Source organism: Motacilla alba, chromosome 9, assembly GCF_015832195.1.
Source record: "Motacilla alba alba isolate MOTALB_02 chromosome 9, Motacilla_alba_V1.0_pri, whole genome shotgun sequence".
NCBI lineage: Eukaryota > Metazoa > Chordata > Aves > Passeriformes > Motacillidae > Motacilla > Motacilla alba.
In genome coordinates, this window is record NC_052024.1 from 20,805,174 (window position 1) to 20,823,585 (window position 18,412).

General features: G+C 41.4%; 1 protein-coding gene across 1 annotated transcript in view; it reads right to left on the reverse strand.

Moving 5' to 3' along the window:
• The window catches only part of FNDC3B (fibronectin type III domain containing 3B), a 186,252-nt gene that overhangs the window by 6,097 nt on the left and 161,743 nt on the right, over positions 1-18,412 (reverse strand). Inside the window, exons 23-25 of the mRNA XM_038146346.1 lie at positions 17,003-17,215; positions 6,974-7,140; positions 4,091-4,218 (exon numbers count right to left, since the gene is read on the reverse strand). Of these exons, the coding sequence (XP_038002274.1) occupies positions 4,091-4,218; positions 6,974-7,140; positions 17,003-17,215 (508 nt within the window). The remainder of the gene's footprint in view (positions 1-4,090; positions 4,219-6,973; positions 7,141-17,002; positions 17,216-18,412) is intronic.

An 18,412-nucleotide genomic window follows, 5' to 3' on the forward strand; every position in this document is an offset into this window, starting at 1 on the left:
TCATTACAGTCTAACAAGCACAGATGGCCAAGTTCACTCAAGCCAGCTACTCAACAGCACTCCTCAGAAAAAATCCAGACAGCCAAGTGAGAGATGAGTGTATCTGTAAGGGAAGTTTGAAAAAATTGCTGAATGTAGATAGATTATGTGAACTAATATTCACCAATGATAAAGACAAAGCACTTCCTGCAGTAGCACTAAGACAGCTATGGAAATTGTCCTTCTTTCAGTGGTCTGGTGAGTATTTATCTCCTATCAGTAACAGGTAAACGATTATTAAATTGTCACCCACTCCTGAGAGCAGCCTCTGTACCCTCTGCCAGGGGCTGCAGCAGCACCTCAGAGCTGTGGCAGGATGCCCCCAGCACAAGCACATTTGGTTTTGAACACTGCTAGGCTCTGTGAGTGGACTTCACATATTCAACAGAAAAAACCCTTGACAACTATGAGTAAGGTCTTTAAATCTGCCAAACAAATGTGAAATCAAATACAACTCTATGAAGCAGCAATATTATTTTATATGTAGCACATTATGCTTTGGTGGCCAACAAGCCAAAGTGAAGTGCCTATCCAATTTATCACTTTCAGTTCCTAAAAGCAGCTTTTTGGTTTGGACACTTCAGAATACAATAAAAACGTGATGAGCTTTTTGCCTGGCTCTCACAATGGAAATATCATCACAAGTAATAAACTGTTACTGAAGACTCTTATGGTATTTCCTCCTACTGATGGAGCTAGACAGAGAATTCCTGCAGGCAAGGATTTCTCAATTTCACTGATCTCATTAAATAATTCCAACCCTATCTCCCTTCTTTCCAAACAATAACAGCCTTAATTGCCCTGTAAGAAACACATGGAAAGTGCAAGGTAACCTCACCAGGTTGTTGCACCCTGATGAAATGGCCAATGTCTTTAATAGTTAATAAAAGCCTATTTTGTATGCTGATAAAAAGATAGAATCAGAGAATGGTTTGGGTTGTAAAGCTAAATGCCAACAGGTCCTGTGTAATTCTGTCATATTCTGGCACAAAACCAGCACAAGTGCCTTTGACTTATTGAAAATAGAGAAGGAAATCAAATTTTTGGCTGACTAAGCTTTACAGAAATTTTCAGCTCACTCAAGTGTTTCAGATATTCTGTGTGCCTAAACAATCTAATCCAAATTAAAAAAAAACCCAATAATTAAAGTGAGGCGAACTGGGCTCTCCCAGGCATCCAGCTCTCAGTGCAGACCTGAGAACTGCTAGAGGATTTTCACACACCCAGTGTATCCTACCCATACTGTTTCTTCTTTTGGAAAGCATTTGGAGACAATTTTTTTCTCAGCAGAGATGTGGCAGAAGCTGATGAAACACTGCTGCCTCCAAGTTCTTGGAAATTTCAAAGGTAGAACATTTTGCTTCAGTGGCAAACAATTTAAGGATAAAGAAGCTTTAAAAAGTTCAGTTCTCACCTCCCATAGTCAGCTCTTAAAAGGATTGGGTGATTCCATCCCCAGAGCTGCTCAACTGGGAAACCAAACCTTAGGCTGCTGGGCATTCCAGCTGTTATCCCAAACTGCAGCTCCTGGAGGTGCTGCACAGCCCAGCCCCCCTCCCCTAAATCCACATTAAAGCTATGCAAACACAGAGACAATTTAATACACCTTGGAGATAAATTCTGACTGAGTGAGCTATGCTAGACAGAAGTGCAAGAAACAGAAAAAAAAATCCAGGTCACTGATTCCTGGAATCGCCTGTGGCTTACATCCTGATTCATAAACAAGGAAGATTTGATTTCCTAAAAAGAACTGTCCCATGCCATTGCTTTTTAAAAATTATCTGTAAAGATAAAGCACACAAATACACAGAAAGGAATACACTGTGTGAGAAACAAGGAAAGGAGTACTTAGCATTTTTTAATATACACTCTCCAGGGAGCTAAAATGTTATCTGTTTAGCTCCAGAAAATCCAGTTCTTCAGGCAATTTCAGCAGAGAACTATTTACAAAATACTCTCCCAGAGGAGGGCAGGGATGGCTATAGTCCCAGTCTGGAAAAAAGAGCCTTTGAGTAATTTCATATCACCTCTGCTAGATTAAATGGTGGAAAATCAGCAGCTTTTGGGCTGTGGAGGGCTGCAAACACTGGGGTGCAGGGGAGGGAGCCAGCTCAGGTGTGACAGCCTAGAGAGAAAGGACAGCTTTACCCAAAAGCATATCAGTGGCTGATGTTGCATTCCATGAATAGCCTGAAAATCTATTTCAGATTGAAAATCTAGAGTGTATTTCATTGGTGCCACCCTTCAAAACAATTTGCAAAATGTTTCTAGTATAATATACCCCTTTAGATACATATGCAAGATATATTTGTCACTTGCAGGGAACAAAACATATTTAAAAATAAATTCAGGACTTGCACTTCAAAGGTAATTAACATATCACTAACATTAATGAACATATTGGTGCCAGCACTTTGCAGCTAAATAGTAACAGGTGATCACAGGCACGTCAAAGCAGAGGTGAAATGCATTAGGCAGAAAATCACTGAAAGGTGTTTCTGTATCTTCTGTGCACATGACAGGAGATCAGAGCATGCAGCCACTGCAGCTCACAGACAGGGACGTGCCCCAGTGCTGAGACACCACCCTGAGCCCTGATGGAGGAAAAACATCTTCATGGGCAAAGGTGAAACAGTGGAAGTCTTCCTCTTTCCCATGGCTGGTTATCAGCCAGCAAAGTCCCAGTGTCACCTGGAGCATGCCAGCCAGGAACTTCCTTCAGGGAGTCACAACTCACACAAAAACCCCTCGTCAGCCTCGTGCCACATGAGAAATGAAGACCTTCAACATAAGAAGACCCTGAAAGTATTTTTTACTTCCTTTACTGCTGTTTTTTTCACAGCACAAGTTCTGGACTGTGCAGATGAAGCCATCACTTATGTGCCCAGAACATGAAGCTGTGCCCAGTTCTCCCCAAGGACTCCAGAACATTTTAAACACTGGGGCTACGTTCACTGAAGCTGTACCTGGAGGTGACACACCAAAGCTACTCTGTACATCAGGCAACAGCAAAATGGTTCCACTTTTCCACTTGCCACTGACATTATGAGGCCAGCACAGTACACAGGGGTTTCATTACCTACACCAGCACCAGAAACGTTTCCTGACAAAAACAGTTGTTAGGTGTCTGAATTTTTATCACTCCCATGAACTGTCCTGCATTTTTTTTGTTGTTTTTGATAATTTATTAGTTCACAGCAGCACTCAAAAACAGTCTGAAGAGGAACAAAGACACAGTTGCAAAGAAAGCACTACCTTATAAGTATTTTTAAGAGTTTCGTTAGCACAGCATAAGAGTCTAATTAGCATAGTATATATCTCATTTCCCTAATTTGGATTTATTTGGAATCCGCATGACAATGAAAGGAAGCACAGGAAAAAGAGAGCACACGGACAAAGTGCACTGCAAATCACACAGCCAGAGGTGTGATAGATGAAATAAAAGATCTAACTGTGAATGAGCTGTTCTGGTTCAGGGGCTCTGGGGAAGTATCCACTTGTGATGTCTAATCCAGACAGACAAAGGAAAGAAGGATCAGCTGTACTTCACTGCCTCTATTTCCACAGTGAGAGAAAGGATACACAGCAGTTACACATGCATCAAAACCTCAGACAGGAATGAGACAGATGAACAAACCACTTAACGTGTACTTGACTGAAAACCTTGATGGACAGTCTTGGAACTGGCTTAGAAAGAGTCATCTTCTGACTTCATCTCATCTCCAGATAATGGTTAAGAGCAGCCAGCTCAGAAGCAAGCATGGATGGACAGAATTGTAACTTTTTAAAGGTTAGTACAGTTAAAAATAGTGATTAACCACAGAAAGAACACAAATCACTCCAATAAAATAATGATGTTCTATATACTCCCTTAGGGGAGAAAACAGCCCATTACAGCTCTTAATTTTGACTCAGCCTTTACCAAAGTGCACCTGACACATCACCATAGGGTGTAATTCAATACAGTACAAAGAAGCAGCACAGTGGATTTTCAAAACCATTTCCATTATGCCATCAATTTAACAATATTAAATCCAGGCCATTTCCCTACCTGCTTGTATTCAGATTCTCTTCCAACCAGTACCTGCAGAACATAACCAACAGGATCTCCCTTCATGGGTGGGACCATTTCCCAGGTAACTTCACAGGAGTTTCCTCCCAGCTGTGTCACTCGAGGGGCTACAATGAAAGGAAATGTGTTAATGTTTCATATAAAGACTGCACCGAAATCTGATTTTATGAGCACTTAATATGTACCAGAACATTTTAAAAAGGCTAGAGCACCTCTTACCTGTCAGCTCTGTGAGCTGCTACAAAGGAGGAGTGGATTTAGAGAAAACTTTCAAAACTTAATTGCAGTGCTGTGCACTGATCTTTTCAAAGCAGAAGCCAGTGCACAAATTACACAGGCATTCATAAAAGCAGCAATTCTGGGAAGTTCTGAGCAAACACCTGTGCCAGTGGAGATGCCTGTGCATCCCTCCCATGCTACATGCCATTGAAAGAGAGGAATAACATCCAACATTTCATTCAGGAAAAACTGGAGAAGGAATGTGAGAAGAGAAACTAAAGAATCTTCTGTATTAGAGATAAAGTCCAGCCTGGGAAGCAAAAGGACAAGCATAATTTTCAAGACTTGGACTTGAATATAACTGAGCTTGACACCCACTTGATCAGAGCTGCTATTTCTAGCCAGACTTAAGACTAGTGCTCTCACTAGAACTCCACAGAAATTCAATTTGTCAGCTGTTACAAGGCTGCTGTCCTTGGCAGAGGCTCTCTCACTAGCTGAAAGCCAAGGGATGCTGTGCCTTGACCCAGGGCAAGCTCACAGTCTAGCAGAGCACAGACAGGGGCAGCACATTTTTATGTACAACAAAGCATTTGCCACTGGAAGGCATGAAGAAAACTGCAACAGCATCCGGGGTCCACCAACCTCTCGATCAGGCAGAGCCAGCAAGAACAATACCAACACAAAAAACAGAATAAAACTGTGAGAAACAAGAGTGCTGAACACTTGTATCAGGTGGTTAACACGTGCACGTGCAAGGACATGAGCTTGTTAAAGGCAATCCAGATCCCCAACCCCACAACAACAGACAACAGGAGGGTCTACCAAAGAAACAAATGCTGCTGCATACATTACACAAATTTTAGACTGATCTGTTACTTCCCAAGAGGAACACTTGAATCATGAAGGCCCAAATATAATCAATATCCATTTACTTCTCTCTGCACATCTGCTAGTGTTGAGAGACTGATAATAAACGCCTTTATCTTAGCTGACAACAATCTCAATTATTTTTCCTTCTCCTTCCATCCCTCACTTCAATACATGTAGATTTTTGTCTGACGCTTACAAAACACTGCCATTAACAACAAAGCTATTCTAGGGTTGGCATCACTGAGAGAGTAATTAGGAGACCTTATAGGAGAACACACATTTTCTTCTGATAGATAAAAAGCCAAATTAAGTTTATCACATAAATTCCTTTGTATTTCTCTGAGCACAGAAGGGAATCAACACTATCATTTGGCATCAGACCAGTACTCCCCATGGCATCAGCTCCCCTCAGCAGTGCTCACCAGCAGAGTTTTGTCATGCCCTTTTCTCTGTCACAGCCAGTGCTCTGTCAGGTACCTGAGGTCCCAGCCCACACACGACCTGGTATTTGCACCATTGATTCTCAGCTTGATACTCAGCCCAGGGGATGAGTCACACTTAACAGGAACTCAACAGGCAGACTGAGAGCTCAAAACAAACACCTAGCGGAGGTGAACTGAATAAAAGGCGTTTTTAGCCAACAAAATGCAAGTGTGACTACAGTGGCATCCTGGGTCATGCCACATGAGCTCTGTTCCCTTGGCTGGGCAGCACATCTCACACCTGTGAAAAGGTGTGGATCAGCATAAATCACCCCTGGCTAAGGATCCTTACCCTCAATCACACAGGTATTTTTTGCTGGAGAGTGACCTTTCTCCCTGGGGGTGACTGACCTAGCAAGGAAAGGCACCCCCAGCAGTGCTCTCCACTCTCTAAATATTTGCTTACAACAGGTGTCAAAAATCCCTACAGCTGGATTTTAAATACAGAGAAGCAAACAAAACCTCTCTGACAAATTGACAGTTGTCGTTTCTCTCAGAAAATCACATGGCTTGACAGGGAAGACTTCAGCACCCAGGAGAAAAGCTGACAGCCCATAGAGCAAACCCACTGCCCTTGTAACAGGCCAAAGAAGGACTAATTAGGCCTAGAACAAAAGGCCTAATTACATGAAGTTTTATAATGAAACATCTTTCACTGTGGGTTTTACTTTTGCTCCTTCCTTCCTTCCTTCCTCCTCCTCCTCAGGAGCATAATTACTTAGGACAAAATTTACACACAGTAAAAGACATTTCATTATAAAACTTCATTTAATTAGGCCTTTAGTTCTCCTAGTGGAACACATGCTGAGTTCTAAGTCTAATGCTCTATATGTGAAATATCATAATTAATTTTATACATTATAGGAAAAATAAACCCTGAAGGTCTACACTGGACATCAAATACATAACAAAAAAATTAAACTTTACTAAAGCTTAAGTTGGTAGGTACACACACACACTACAGCTGTTAGATCCCTTGTATAAATGCTGTGGTAATCCAGAGCAATCCCCTGGCAAACATTATTGGTAGCAGCAGCATTTGAACAGTTTTTTATTAAAACAGTGGCTGACATAACCTTTGTGTTGCTTGTGTGATTTTTTTTTTTTGGGGTGGTAATTTAGCTTCCCACCATTACATAACTTCACAACTCAAGAGAAACCTACAGTCAGCACAAATGGGTTCCTCACAAGTGTTATTACACACTTATGGTAACCCTTACAGCCTCCCCTCATACCTACCAATTACATAAATATTTACAAGTTACAGATAAAAAAACATACTACATACCTTTGATTGCAGGTGGGAGTGACTTAGTTGTGCAGAAGGTACAGATTTCTGAGAAAGGTCCCTCCCCAGCATCGTTGACTGCCTGTATTCTGAACGAGTAACAGGTGGATTCTGTCAGCCTCTGTATCTTGTACGTGTGACTTGGTCCCCTATAAATTGGGATAAACCTGGAACAATAAAAATGAGAGCATGTAGTTACCCTGGAGTGGCACTGACATTTCTGGTTACTGCACTTAGCCCTGAAGTATCCACCTTGTGAAAAGGGGCACCGTGTGCCCTGCAGGGCTGTTAAACACACATACAAAAATGTCCCATTAATAACACACTGATGATGATGAGGAGGTCAGGGAAAGCAGAAGTTCATTGTCCCTTTTGAAACTACTACTACCTTGCAAAATGATTGCATGAATTATCAGGAAGCACATCTGTCAGATTCCATTACCACCATGGAATCAAAATGGATTCAGCCTGTGTCCTGCTACAATGCACCGTGTGTGCTGCTGGTTTACATGCATGGTGAAAACACCATTAATATGTTGACTCTTTAATGGATTTGGACTTCGTTTGCACATGAAGACACAAAGGCCATGTCTTGCAGTCATCTGTGTCATCTTCCAAAACATTTCCACAGACAAGACTAAACAAGAGCACACACAAACTTGTCCAACAATGTAATACGGAACAAAATCAATGTAATTAAAAAAAAAAAAAAAGGTATACAGGTGCTAAAGAGAATCTGACTTCTACTTTCTATTGCTCTGCTCAGATAAATGCTTTTTGTTGTATGTCAGTTGTATGTCAGCCAGCAATTTCTAGCTAAGCCCCTGACCCCCAGGAGCTGAGCACAGTGGGGATGAAAGCAAATATGAGGAAACACCCAGACTGTGCATCCATCCACTCAGCCTCCACCAGGAAACATCTTGCATGCAATAGTCCTGGCCTTGGAGAACAGAAAATTTGCTGTGTAGGATCACATACTATTTTTTACCCAAATTCAAATATCTTAACCATTTCAGAAGGTTTTAAATCACCAGGAAGCCAAGAGATATTTTCCTTTGACCTCCCTATCCAGGTGCTAGCTTTATCCTTTGGCTTTGCATGAGATACAGAGTACAACCAGTTTGGGCATTTCAAAGAAAATGGCTCTGTCATTAGCTCTCAGGGACAGAAATCAATTTGTATTACGTTATGATTGCAATCCACGTAAGTACAAACAGAGATCAAGAACCATCTGTAATAAAAGGGAATATTCAGGTAATTCAAATTGCTGGAAATGTATTCTGAGGACTAATGTGACTTACTACTGAGTTTTAGTGAGACTCACACCTTGATAGGAAACTAAAGATCTGTGCCCACAAGTTTTTAAGTGGAGAATTAAAAGCCTCTTTCCAAAGAATTGTTTTCCTAACCTTATGCTTACCCAGTTTAAGAACTCCCTGCTATCCCACATTTCTGAGGCTCACGAAAGCAGCCAGAGCACGTTTCAAAAGACTGACACAAACCCATGGTCATGGAATAAAGTTTCTTGAGATTCACTGCGTGATGAGCAAAGAACACACACTCAGGACAGCATTAAGACTCAAGAGGCAAGACACTCTCCTCCAGCACTTCTTGCAGATCAATCAGGCAGCTGGCTCAGAAACCACTGCACTACTCACAGGAGTTTAGAGATTTGTCTCTGACCCTGGTCCAAGGGCAACAGAGAGCAAAAAAGATCCAAAGCCTATTTTAGACTAATGACCTCTTTGCAATCATTTGTGGAGTTAGGTGAGCAGGGAAAGAGAAATGTATCTTCCCAGCTAACAGAAAAGCACACCCTCACCCCAGGTTGGGCCTAAGGTACATTTACACATTTACAGTCATTCATATGGCCAATACCAATGACTCAAATGACATTTCAAGCTCTTGGATATGACTAAGATCACGAACACTTCCTAACACTGAGGAACTGATCTGGAAAAACTTTTGAGCTCCTTCTGTCATTTGGGAACTGGACTAATACTCCCAGTTCAGTTAATACCAGTACTCCCATCCAGTTCCCATCTCCACTCATTTCTACTTCTCTGTCTCAAAAAACATCTGTCAGGAAAGCAAGAACTGTTACAGAGAAGCTTGCACCACAGGACTGCAATGGAAGCACACCTAAAACTTCTGAGATTTGACCATCTCTAAAAAAAGGGGGCTTCCAATTTTTAAAGAAGAAACACTGATGGCTAAGCCAAATTCAGTTGCTGTTGGGCTTTACTGTGACACTAATGCTTTGTAATTGTGTTTGAAGATGCAGATCATGATGTAAGGCATGTAATGAAGATCAAAGACTAACTTCAAGGTGCTTGTGATTTTTTGATAAGGCAGTATTTTCCTCATGTGTAAAGCAGGCATTTCATAATCCTCAAGGATTATTTCTGTTATTTTAAAAATACTGTAGTTAATTGATAAAGGTGGCTATAGGTATGGAGCAGCCTTTTTTCACTCTCCTGGGCTTTCTGCTGGAGGATCACAATGAACTTAGAGTTGAGTCAATCAGTGTAACTGCACATTGCTACTGTGAGGTAGCATACATTAAAATTATCTTAACTAAGGTAACATGTTCATATTACTGCAATTTCATTTTAAAAATCTAAATCTACTTTAAAAAGGACATTTGAACATAAGCTCAATCTACCTTTGCATTCTTGGCAAGCCTGTAATTGTTCACTGTGCTTCATCCAGGTCTCATTCTATACATTGCCTTAAGAACAAGTCAGCTCTGAGCTTGTTAGCAAGGACTTAATCTCTTATTCATTGAAAAGTTGACTTAATCTGTGTATGGAAACCTTCCCTGTGCTCTATCTCCCTCTTCAAAACAAGACATTTTCGTATCTCAGAGGTTTGCCCAGTTGAATTCAAAAGACAATAGGCTACATACCTCAGCTGGCACCCTGCCTTTGAAAACATTCAGCCTCTGTGGTTACTGGCATTCTCAATACAGCTGTATTTTTTTTTTAAAGTTTGCACCATCCACAATTAAACCTGATTTATTCTAATTTTCCATGCTGCAGTGTTGCCTCTCATCTCCACTAAAATAACAGCAGAGACCAAAAAGAAAGCAACTTTCTCCAGGGATGCACTCCCCAGAGGTTACATCTCCCTCATCTCACAGAGTGATCCCAATTCTCCCTTCCCAGACATTCTCACATCAGCCACAGATTATTCATTTACCTGCACACAGCAGAGGAGAGAGAACATCGTGTCCTACAGCAATTGTTAGGGAGACACCACTGCTGTTAGTTTTTCATCAATACCCTTTTATTCCCAGTGAAGATCTTCTTGGAACTATTTTGCATCTCGCAGCTATTTTGTTTCTTCCACTTCAGTCACTTCCAGTCAAGCAGAAGAATATCAATGTACTTGCTCTACCTCTGCTCATTAATTCCCAGGACATTTTGAGCAGCAGGTTCCCTTTCAAACTCTTGGGTTTTGTTTATATTTTGGTAACCTGTTGGTCCTTGCAAGAATTTAATTTGAAAGAAATTCTACTGCACAGCACTAAGTAAGATGGCAATCTTGGGGGAAGGCACAAAGGCTGAGTGAGCCTTGAATGATTCTGTTATTGCCTCTCAAAATGTGTGGTCAGATGTCAGGATTTTGGCTGGAGAGAAATCATTAACACAGCATCATTAACACACAGTCTAACCTGGTGACCTGAGGCTTCACACCAGCACACAAAGACAACTGCCTAATTAGAAACTAATGACAAGAATTTCACAAACAAACAGCTCTTTTAATGTTATTAATGCTACATCACATTATCTACACATTTACTGCCCCCACCTACTTTCTTAGACTGTTCCTCTAATTTGGTTGCAGGACACTCTCAGACACTCACTGATTCATGTCATTTTCTCTCTCCACCAGCAGCTCCCTGTACTGCAGGTGGCAACAAGGAAAGCCAAGCTTCAAACCAAAACCATCTAATTCAGATATTCGGGAGCAAAGTCAACACACTTTTTTTTTTTAATATAAATTTTTATTTCTGCTGTATTTTAAAACATTCTACTCAAAGGGAAAAGTTTCCCATCTGCAGCATCTCTCATCCCCACATCCATCACTGCTCCTACAACCAGCACAAGGGTGACCCAACTTTTTCAGCTTTGGGGCACTTTTCCAAGCCATTCTTTGGAATCTCTTTTTGCAGGCAGGGGCTGAGGGAAAGTAAACATAAAACAGGAGTTCCCCAAAAGAGTTTTGTGCTCCCACAACCTCTCCCAACTCTGGCTTCCAGTCCTAAAATGAGGTGTGGACCAAACAGGTGGGATGCACTGGCCCCCTTTGACCTCAAGATTTGTTTTCTGGAAGATTCCTTTTGGAAGGTTTTATTTATAATACATATTATGTATTTTAACTGTATTATAATGTATGCTCACCACTACTAATATGATTTTTGATTTTTTGAATAATAATAGTAACAACAGGGCCCAGTGAAGGAAACATTCCCTTCCTTATATTTTGAAAAACAAAACCAAGTGAAGAACAGATAAAGGCAGGAAAAGAAGTGATAACAGTCAGATGGGAAGAGTTTGGTTTTCTTCACTGAATTATCTAGGACATCTGCAGGCTAGACAAAGGGTACTTGCTGCCAAAAATCGATTTTTAGCCTGTTTCTACTAGATTATCTTTCATCTGCTGCTGAATTTGAGTTTGTAACCCATATTCACAGCAGACAGTCACTTGTCAGACATCTGGAGTTATTGAGAGTTGAAGTATTTCAGCCTACAGAAGCTCATCCACAACAAGAAAAATTGATTTTTTTGCAAGAAGCATCTGGGCACATTCAACAGGAATGGAAGACAGGGCAGCCAAGTGCCTGACTGAAGATTCCTGTGTGCAGCCACATCTGGGGGGGCAAGGAACAGGCAGGGAGGGCAATACTGAGCACAGCTTAAATGGGAATTAACAGCAATTGAATGGAAGATATGAGAGAAATCAGGGAGAACACCCAAAGGCCTCTTGAAATTACACAGTCAGGAAGAAGTAGATGATGAGGCAGCTACAACACCTTGTCAATAACCAACAATAATAAATAAGAGTGAACTTAAAGCTAAAACCAAAAGAGAACAGAATTCAGAGCAGCAAACCAATATTCTTACAGCCCTGCATGTGTTTATCTTCCCTGTGCAGCATTAGAGCCACTTTCCCAGATTTTTAACAGACTTTATGAGCCTTCAAATGATGCTCACTGAGCACATGGGCTCCAAGCTGCTGCTGTGACAGCCCCAGGAACTTGGGCAGAGCTGGAGAAGGGAGCCAAGCTCAGCCACTGCTTCACCAACATCAGCAAAGTGAAGCTGGAACCTAAAAATGTGCCCTGGAAAACTGCCCGATGTGATCCTGCTGCACTAAGCTGAGCCTCCATTACACTTTAGAGATTAAATGTGAGAGTTATTACTCTAATCAAGGTGCTATTTTTCTTATAAGGTTGTTACAGAGATGCAGAAAATAGTTTTTATTACAGTGACAATCTTGGGTCTAGATGCTGCTCTTATTTATGATCTGCTGCCTGGAATATTCAGTTACCCATCAAGTCTCAAGTGCCTGCAGATGTGCACAGATCAAAATAAAGGAGAAAATTTTATTTCTTACCAAAGCAGGGATATTTTGAATATACTTGTGGAGTAGCATCTTACTCTGCATCTTTGCCAGCTTCCTCACAGCTGAAACACCTCACCTCACACATTTAACGTGTTTTTTTTGAGGCTTCACTTTGTTCCAAATAAAGACACATATACAATTAACTCACACCTACTACAAATGTTGGTTTACTCCTGCTTTCAGGAAGAAAGATGAAATGCATTAAAAAGTTAACTCTCGCACACTGGGGAGCAGTTCTCCCTCTTCTTTTCCATTTGCAAAGCCCCAGGTATCTGATCAGAATGCTGCTAATATAAATATCACTATTATTAATAGCAATACTCACCTACACAATGCAGCAATATGAACACAGGTTAGCTTGAAAACTTTCCTGAACATTAACTTTCTATCTAGCCAGGCTTGCAGTGCAAACTGTAGCATGCCATCTGTACTGGTGCTCATGCCTAATTTCCTTTTATCACTGTTTTACCCCATATGAAAATGATTTTTTCCTGCAGGTTTTTGCAAGGATACAGTAACTTATCTGATTTTGTATTTTAATAGAATTTCACAAGCCAGTAAGACTGATGCATAACAGTAACTGCTGTCAAAATGGGTGTAAATTGCCTTGATCAAATCAGGAGGGTAAACAATTTTTTAATTAGACTGCTTGAAACTTGCAGTAACCAGGGGATGATTATGCAAAAGTTACCAGGCAAGGGCAGCACATCCAGCAACTCATCCCTCTGTGTTTCTATTCTACCTCCAAGTTACAGCAGAGCAAACACCCAGGTTGAGGCTCACATGTCCAACCACTCCCTGCTGCCACCAAGTGAAGACAACAGAAGTGTGGGACAATTGCCAATGATCCTTACATTATATTTCTAAAGAATATGTCTAGGATGGTTCTTGGTCAACCTTACCAACGATTCTCCCTTAAAATGCAATTACATGTGTATATATTGATTGTGAATCTCCACACACACAAAAATCACACCATTTATCTCAGCTGCAACATACAGTCATCTAAAATAAACACAAGCAACTGATAAATGACCCACTCTTAATTTACTTGCTAATTCTCCCTTTCAGACTGAATGTTGTGAGCATTTTAAGACACTAAGAGGTGCAATTAGTTGTGGGAACAACTGAAGATTAATTACAGTACAGCAGGAAGAAAATAAAAAACATTAATTAAGTTCACTTGTTCCACAGAGGAAAAAATCCATAGTATTCTGGAAAGTAGTGCCATTTGATTAACATAAATTTCTTGACATTACCACAATTAGAAAATGAAGTCAGAACTGATAGTTTACTTAAAAAAGAAAGGAATTTCATAGTCCTCCTTACATAAAGGTCACTTACTCTCAACTAACATTTCTATGTACTGAGCTTTCCAGAAGCAGATTTTTCTTCATTTCCACTCAGTGCTACCCATAATTGAAAGGACAAGTGATGCTAATTTCATCTTCCTAAATGTCACACCCCGAAGAGCTAATGGGAGCTAACGCAGGTACACCTCTGATGTGCACACCTCCTCAAGCCCTTACACTAATCAGTGCCAGAAGATTTCCAAGTATTTTGCTTCACAGGTCTTGCAATCAATGAAACATTTGGTCTCCAACAACTGGCCTGTTACACCTCATTACAGAAAGCAAAAGCTGAAAACACTCCTTAATGACCAGGACACACTGGAGAGCACTGGCTATCATTACATAAAGCCAGAGCTGAATCTTTACCCAAAGGCCATCAAAGCTATTGGGTCAGGATGGGACTTGATTATTTCCTTTCATTGTGATTATTTCCTTTTCTTAAAAGAACTTGCTTATCTTTATATTTCTGCTTGTGAAAACGCTTCAACAGCATTTTAAAGGTAACTTCTACTTTAAACCAAAGAAGGGACAATCATAATACTGAATTGAGGGATTTCAATACAAAGCTGTTATCAGTAATTTCAGATGTCTCAGGGAATACAGTAACAATGTTCTCTTAAAGACCAGAGATATGGCAGAGGTCACTTCTCAGTTATCCATGTTTTAAACCACAACCTATTCCCCTGAATCAAGTACTATCTCTTCTCCCAACAGAGGGGACACCATGGCCCCTTCCTACAACTCTTTCAAACCATAGAATACTCTAAAACATCCTTCTAGATTATTTATTCTGTGTAATTTTTTCACCAGAGACTGGCTTCCTAGTGGGCTGGCCAGTCCCAGGCCTGTCAGTGATTCAGAGGCATTTGGACAAAGCCCTTGACAGCACCCTTTAACTTGGCCAGCACTGAACTGGCCAGGCAGTCACACTGCATGACTGCAGGTCCCTTCCAGCTAAAATATCCTATTTAATTGCTCCCTCACGTGTGCACAGCTTACTGTGCAACTGAAGAGGCCAGTGATGCTCAGAGAGCTGTATGCCAGTATTTTCCACAAGCACACACAGGGGTGAGGAACCCCTCAGTCCCAGGAGGGTTTGTTCAATGGGAATGATCTCAGAGAGGTCATTCCCTACCTCTGTGAGCACCTGCTGCCCCCACCAGCTCGTATGTGTGCTGTCCTTCCCCTCCCTGCTCAGCAGGGATGACAGCTCTCCTGGCTGTACAGACCTGAACTTTGCAGGGCATCTCTCACTGGGATCAGTGCACACAATGGAAAGCAAAAAGAGACTGCCAGACAGGGAACAAATACACAGATCTTATGGCCAGGACCTGCCAGCTGCAGCTGCTCTCAAACACAACAGTGCACCCATCCCACTCCTCTGCCATGCCCACACCTGGATGGATTCATCAGCCCCCGCTCTGGCTCATTTCAGGAATTATCTGGGCTAATTGCTCCAAACCCAACCACCAAAGGGAGCCTTTTCATGGAATGGCTCAGTTCAGGCAGGAGGAGACAGCACAATGTAGAGGAGCAGCTTCTCTGCATTTCTGGGAGCTCATGTGGACTCTAAGTCAAACTCACAGCTAAGAAGATCCAGCAGAGTATCAAGTCCAAATGGTTCCCAATTAAAAGCTCATAGGAGACCATTTGCAGTGGGAAAAGCTTGTGCAAAAGCAAAGGCTCATGCTAAAGCTGTGTGCCAAAGCAAAGGAGAAAAACCCCTCCCTTGCCTGCTGCAAGGCAACGCTTTATTCTTACAAGGAAACTTCCTATTTTCCCCAGTATAAAGACAGGTTAAAAACAATTTACCATCCTACCTGCAGTGCTACATGAAAGCAAAGCAAAGCAGCCTGCTGGATGTGTCTTTAGAGCTGACTGAATCCCAGGGTGCTGCAGGTGATGGGCTCCTGCCAAGCATCACTGCACTCTGAGGGAGCTGTTTTCACCAGTCAGACTTTCAAATGGGTATTTATATTCATTGGACACCTCTCAGGATTAATACAGTGTACCCTCTCTGCATCAGTACAGTTGAGATACTGGGAGGTATTAAGGCATTATTCATGGTGGGTTTATTACTTAAAATTAGAGCTTTTGGGCCAGACCTTCAGCTGGCATAAACTCAGCACAGCTCTATTTAAATTAAAGGAATTGTGCTAATTTACATCAAATTATGATCTGTGCTGAAGGTCTCTAAGGATTATCTACTCAATAAGTCACTTATTTTAGTTAATTGAAGTAGTTGAGAGTTTTTCTTAGTAAATTATGAACCATCTATGATATTTATTCATTGAAGAGCTCAGACTGTTAGGCTTTACTTGCATATTGTCTTTTTTTAATTGAATATATTTCATCACAACTTTGGATCTACATCACCAAATCTTCCCATACAAAGCTCACATGGGAAGATAAGTTTTTGCTTAGCACTGACTGTTTAATTTAAACACAGATATTTGTTTCTTGCACACCTTATTTCAAAATTATTGTGGAGCTACCAAGCTGATGCCAAAGCTTGTATTTTCTAATGCGTAAAACATTACAGCTATAAAATCAAGACCACCAGCTTGCCCAAAAAACATTGTTCTGCTCAGTTTTACCTTACCTAGATATCTGATTTGTAACCCCTGGCTTTATGAATACACACAGCAAGCTGGGTGCAGTATCCTTATTTCATATATTCCAAAAGGTAAAGCACTGTGGCCATGAAACTTGATTTTAAATTTACTGGCAGAGAGGCAAGGGTTTTGCTGAAATGTCACCAGTACAGGATTGATTTCTGTTAGACCTGCCAGTGTTAGGTTAATGGCTGGACTCAACAATTTAGAGGTTTTTTCCAACCTTAATGATTCCACGATTCTGTATCACTCACAGCTTTAGTGCATAACTTGCTCAGACTACAGGCACAGAATGCCTGTTAAAACAGTATTCTGTACATACTGGTAGGCACAGAGCAATCAGGAAAACAGAATTTTTCTACCACTCACAACTGCGTTATGATGAACCAGTTTGGTTTTTTTTCATTAGCCCAAGGATTCATCTCTCTTACCTTTTATTTCTGTCCTCTATCTGCAAGATGTAGACCATGTCATCAGCAGAGTGAAGCTTGGAGCTGCTGTCTCCCCACTTCAGCTTCAGGCTCTGAGGCCCTGCTGCAGCACACTCCAGCCGTGGGGGTAAGGGTGGCAATGGCCTGGTTTTTGCTTTAATAAAGTGACTAAAAGGTCCAGGTCCAATTTCATTGACAGCCTGGATCCTGATCCTAGAAACAAAGCAAGAAGATGAACGTTAAATGAAGTGCTTTCACAAGGTTCTTGACACGAACACATCCCAAGGGGCAAGAGAGCCCTCTGGGGCTGCCTGCTCCATCCCTGCCCACCCCAGCTCCCAGGGCTGGTTGTGGCACACTGGAAGGTTCTGTCAGCACAACAAGGATCACCCTGCTTAGACTGTAAGAGGTGCAGTGAAGCTGTCAGAAATGCAGCAAGGCAGAGGGGAAGGTTTGGGTCTCAGGACTTGGTGACAGCTCCTTCAGCCACCAGGGACAAGGGGCAGCAGCACAGGATAAGCACAGCCTGGAAAATGTGAAGTGACCAACCACGAGTAAATAAAATACAAAGGTGTGTTCTGGTTGTCTACCAGAGATCATGGACTAATTTAAGTGAAATCATTCAAGGAAAGCACTGGTGTCACTGCCATGAAACCCATCCCAATGTTGGCAAACACCCTGAAGGCCCAGAGCAGTGTTCTCTCAGTCTCACAAAGCACACTATTTAAGCACAGGAAACTCTGCTGCGAGGAACTAATGAAGGAGGTTAAATCCACAAACCTCCTACACTCTGCCACAAAGTGCAGAAATGTTAACTGCCACTGAACTACCCATCAGATCAAATAAAAGCTGGACCTAAGTCACCCTCACAAGATGCACAAAGGCCCTCGAGCTATTTGAGGACATCAAGAAGAAAAACAGAGCACTTGCCTGGTCACAGCAGCTTGAATTTGGAAATGTTCTTAAGACTGAGCCAGTCCTCTAAATTCTATTTCTTTCTTAAGATAACGACTCCTGCTTTTTGCTTTGGTAATTTTCTCTTACCTGTCTGCACCTTAGTCTAACACTGAGAGGAGTGAGGAGGAGTAGCAGCCTCTGACTACGGTAACACCAACAGCACCATAGAGAAAGTGGGAAATTTGCATTTCCAAAAAGTTCTGAGGACTGTGTGAATAGAAATATTGGTACAGATGAGCCTGTGGGGTTTCAAAAGTTTGTTAATCAAAGACTAAATATGAAAAATCAGGATGCAGAAAACTAATTAAGTTTAAGATAGTTCAGCCTAGTTTAGTTAGCTGGAGAGATGCCATTTACTTTGGAAATCCTGTGCACAACAGCCTTGTATTTTCTCATGGGTAAAGACTCTTTACAAGAACTGTCTTTGCTTGGCAAAGCTACTTATTTTGACTG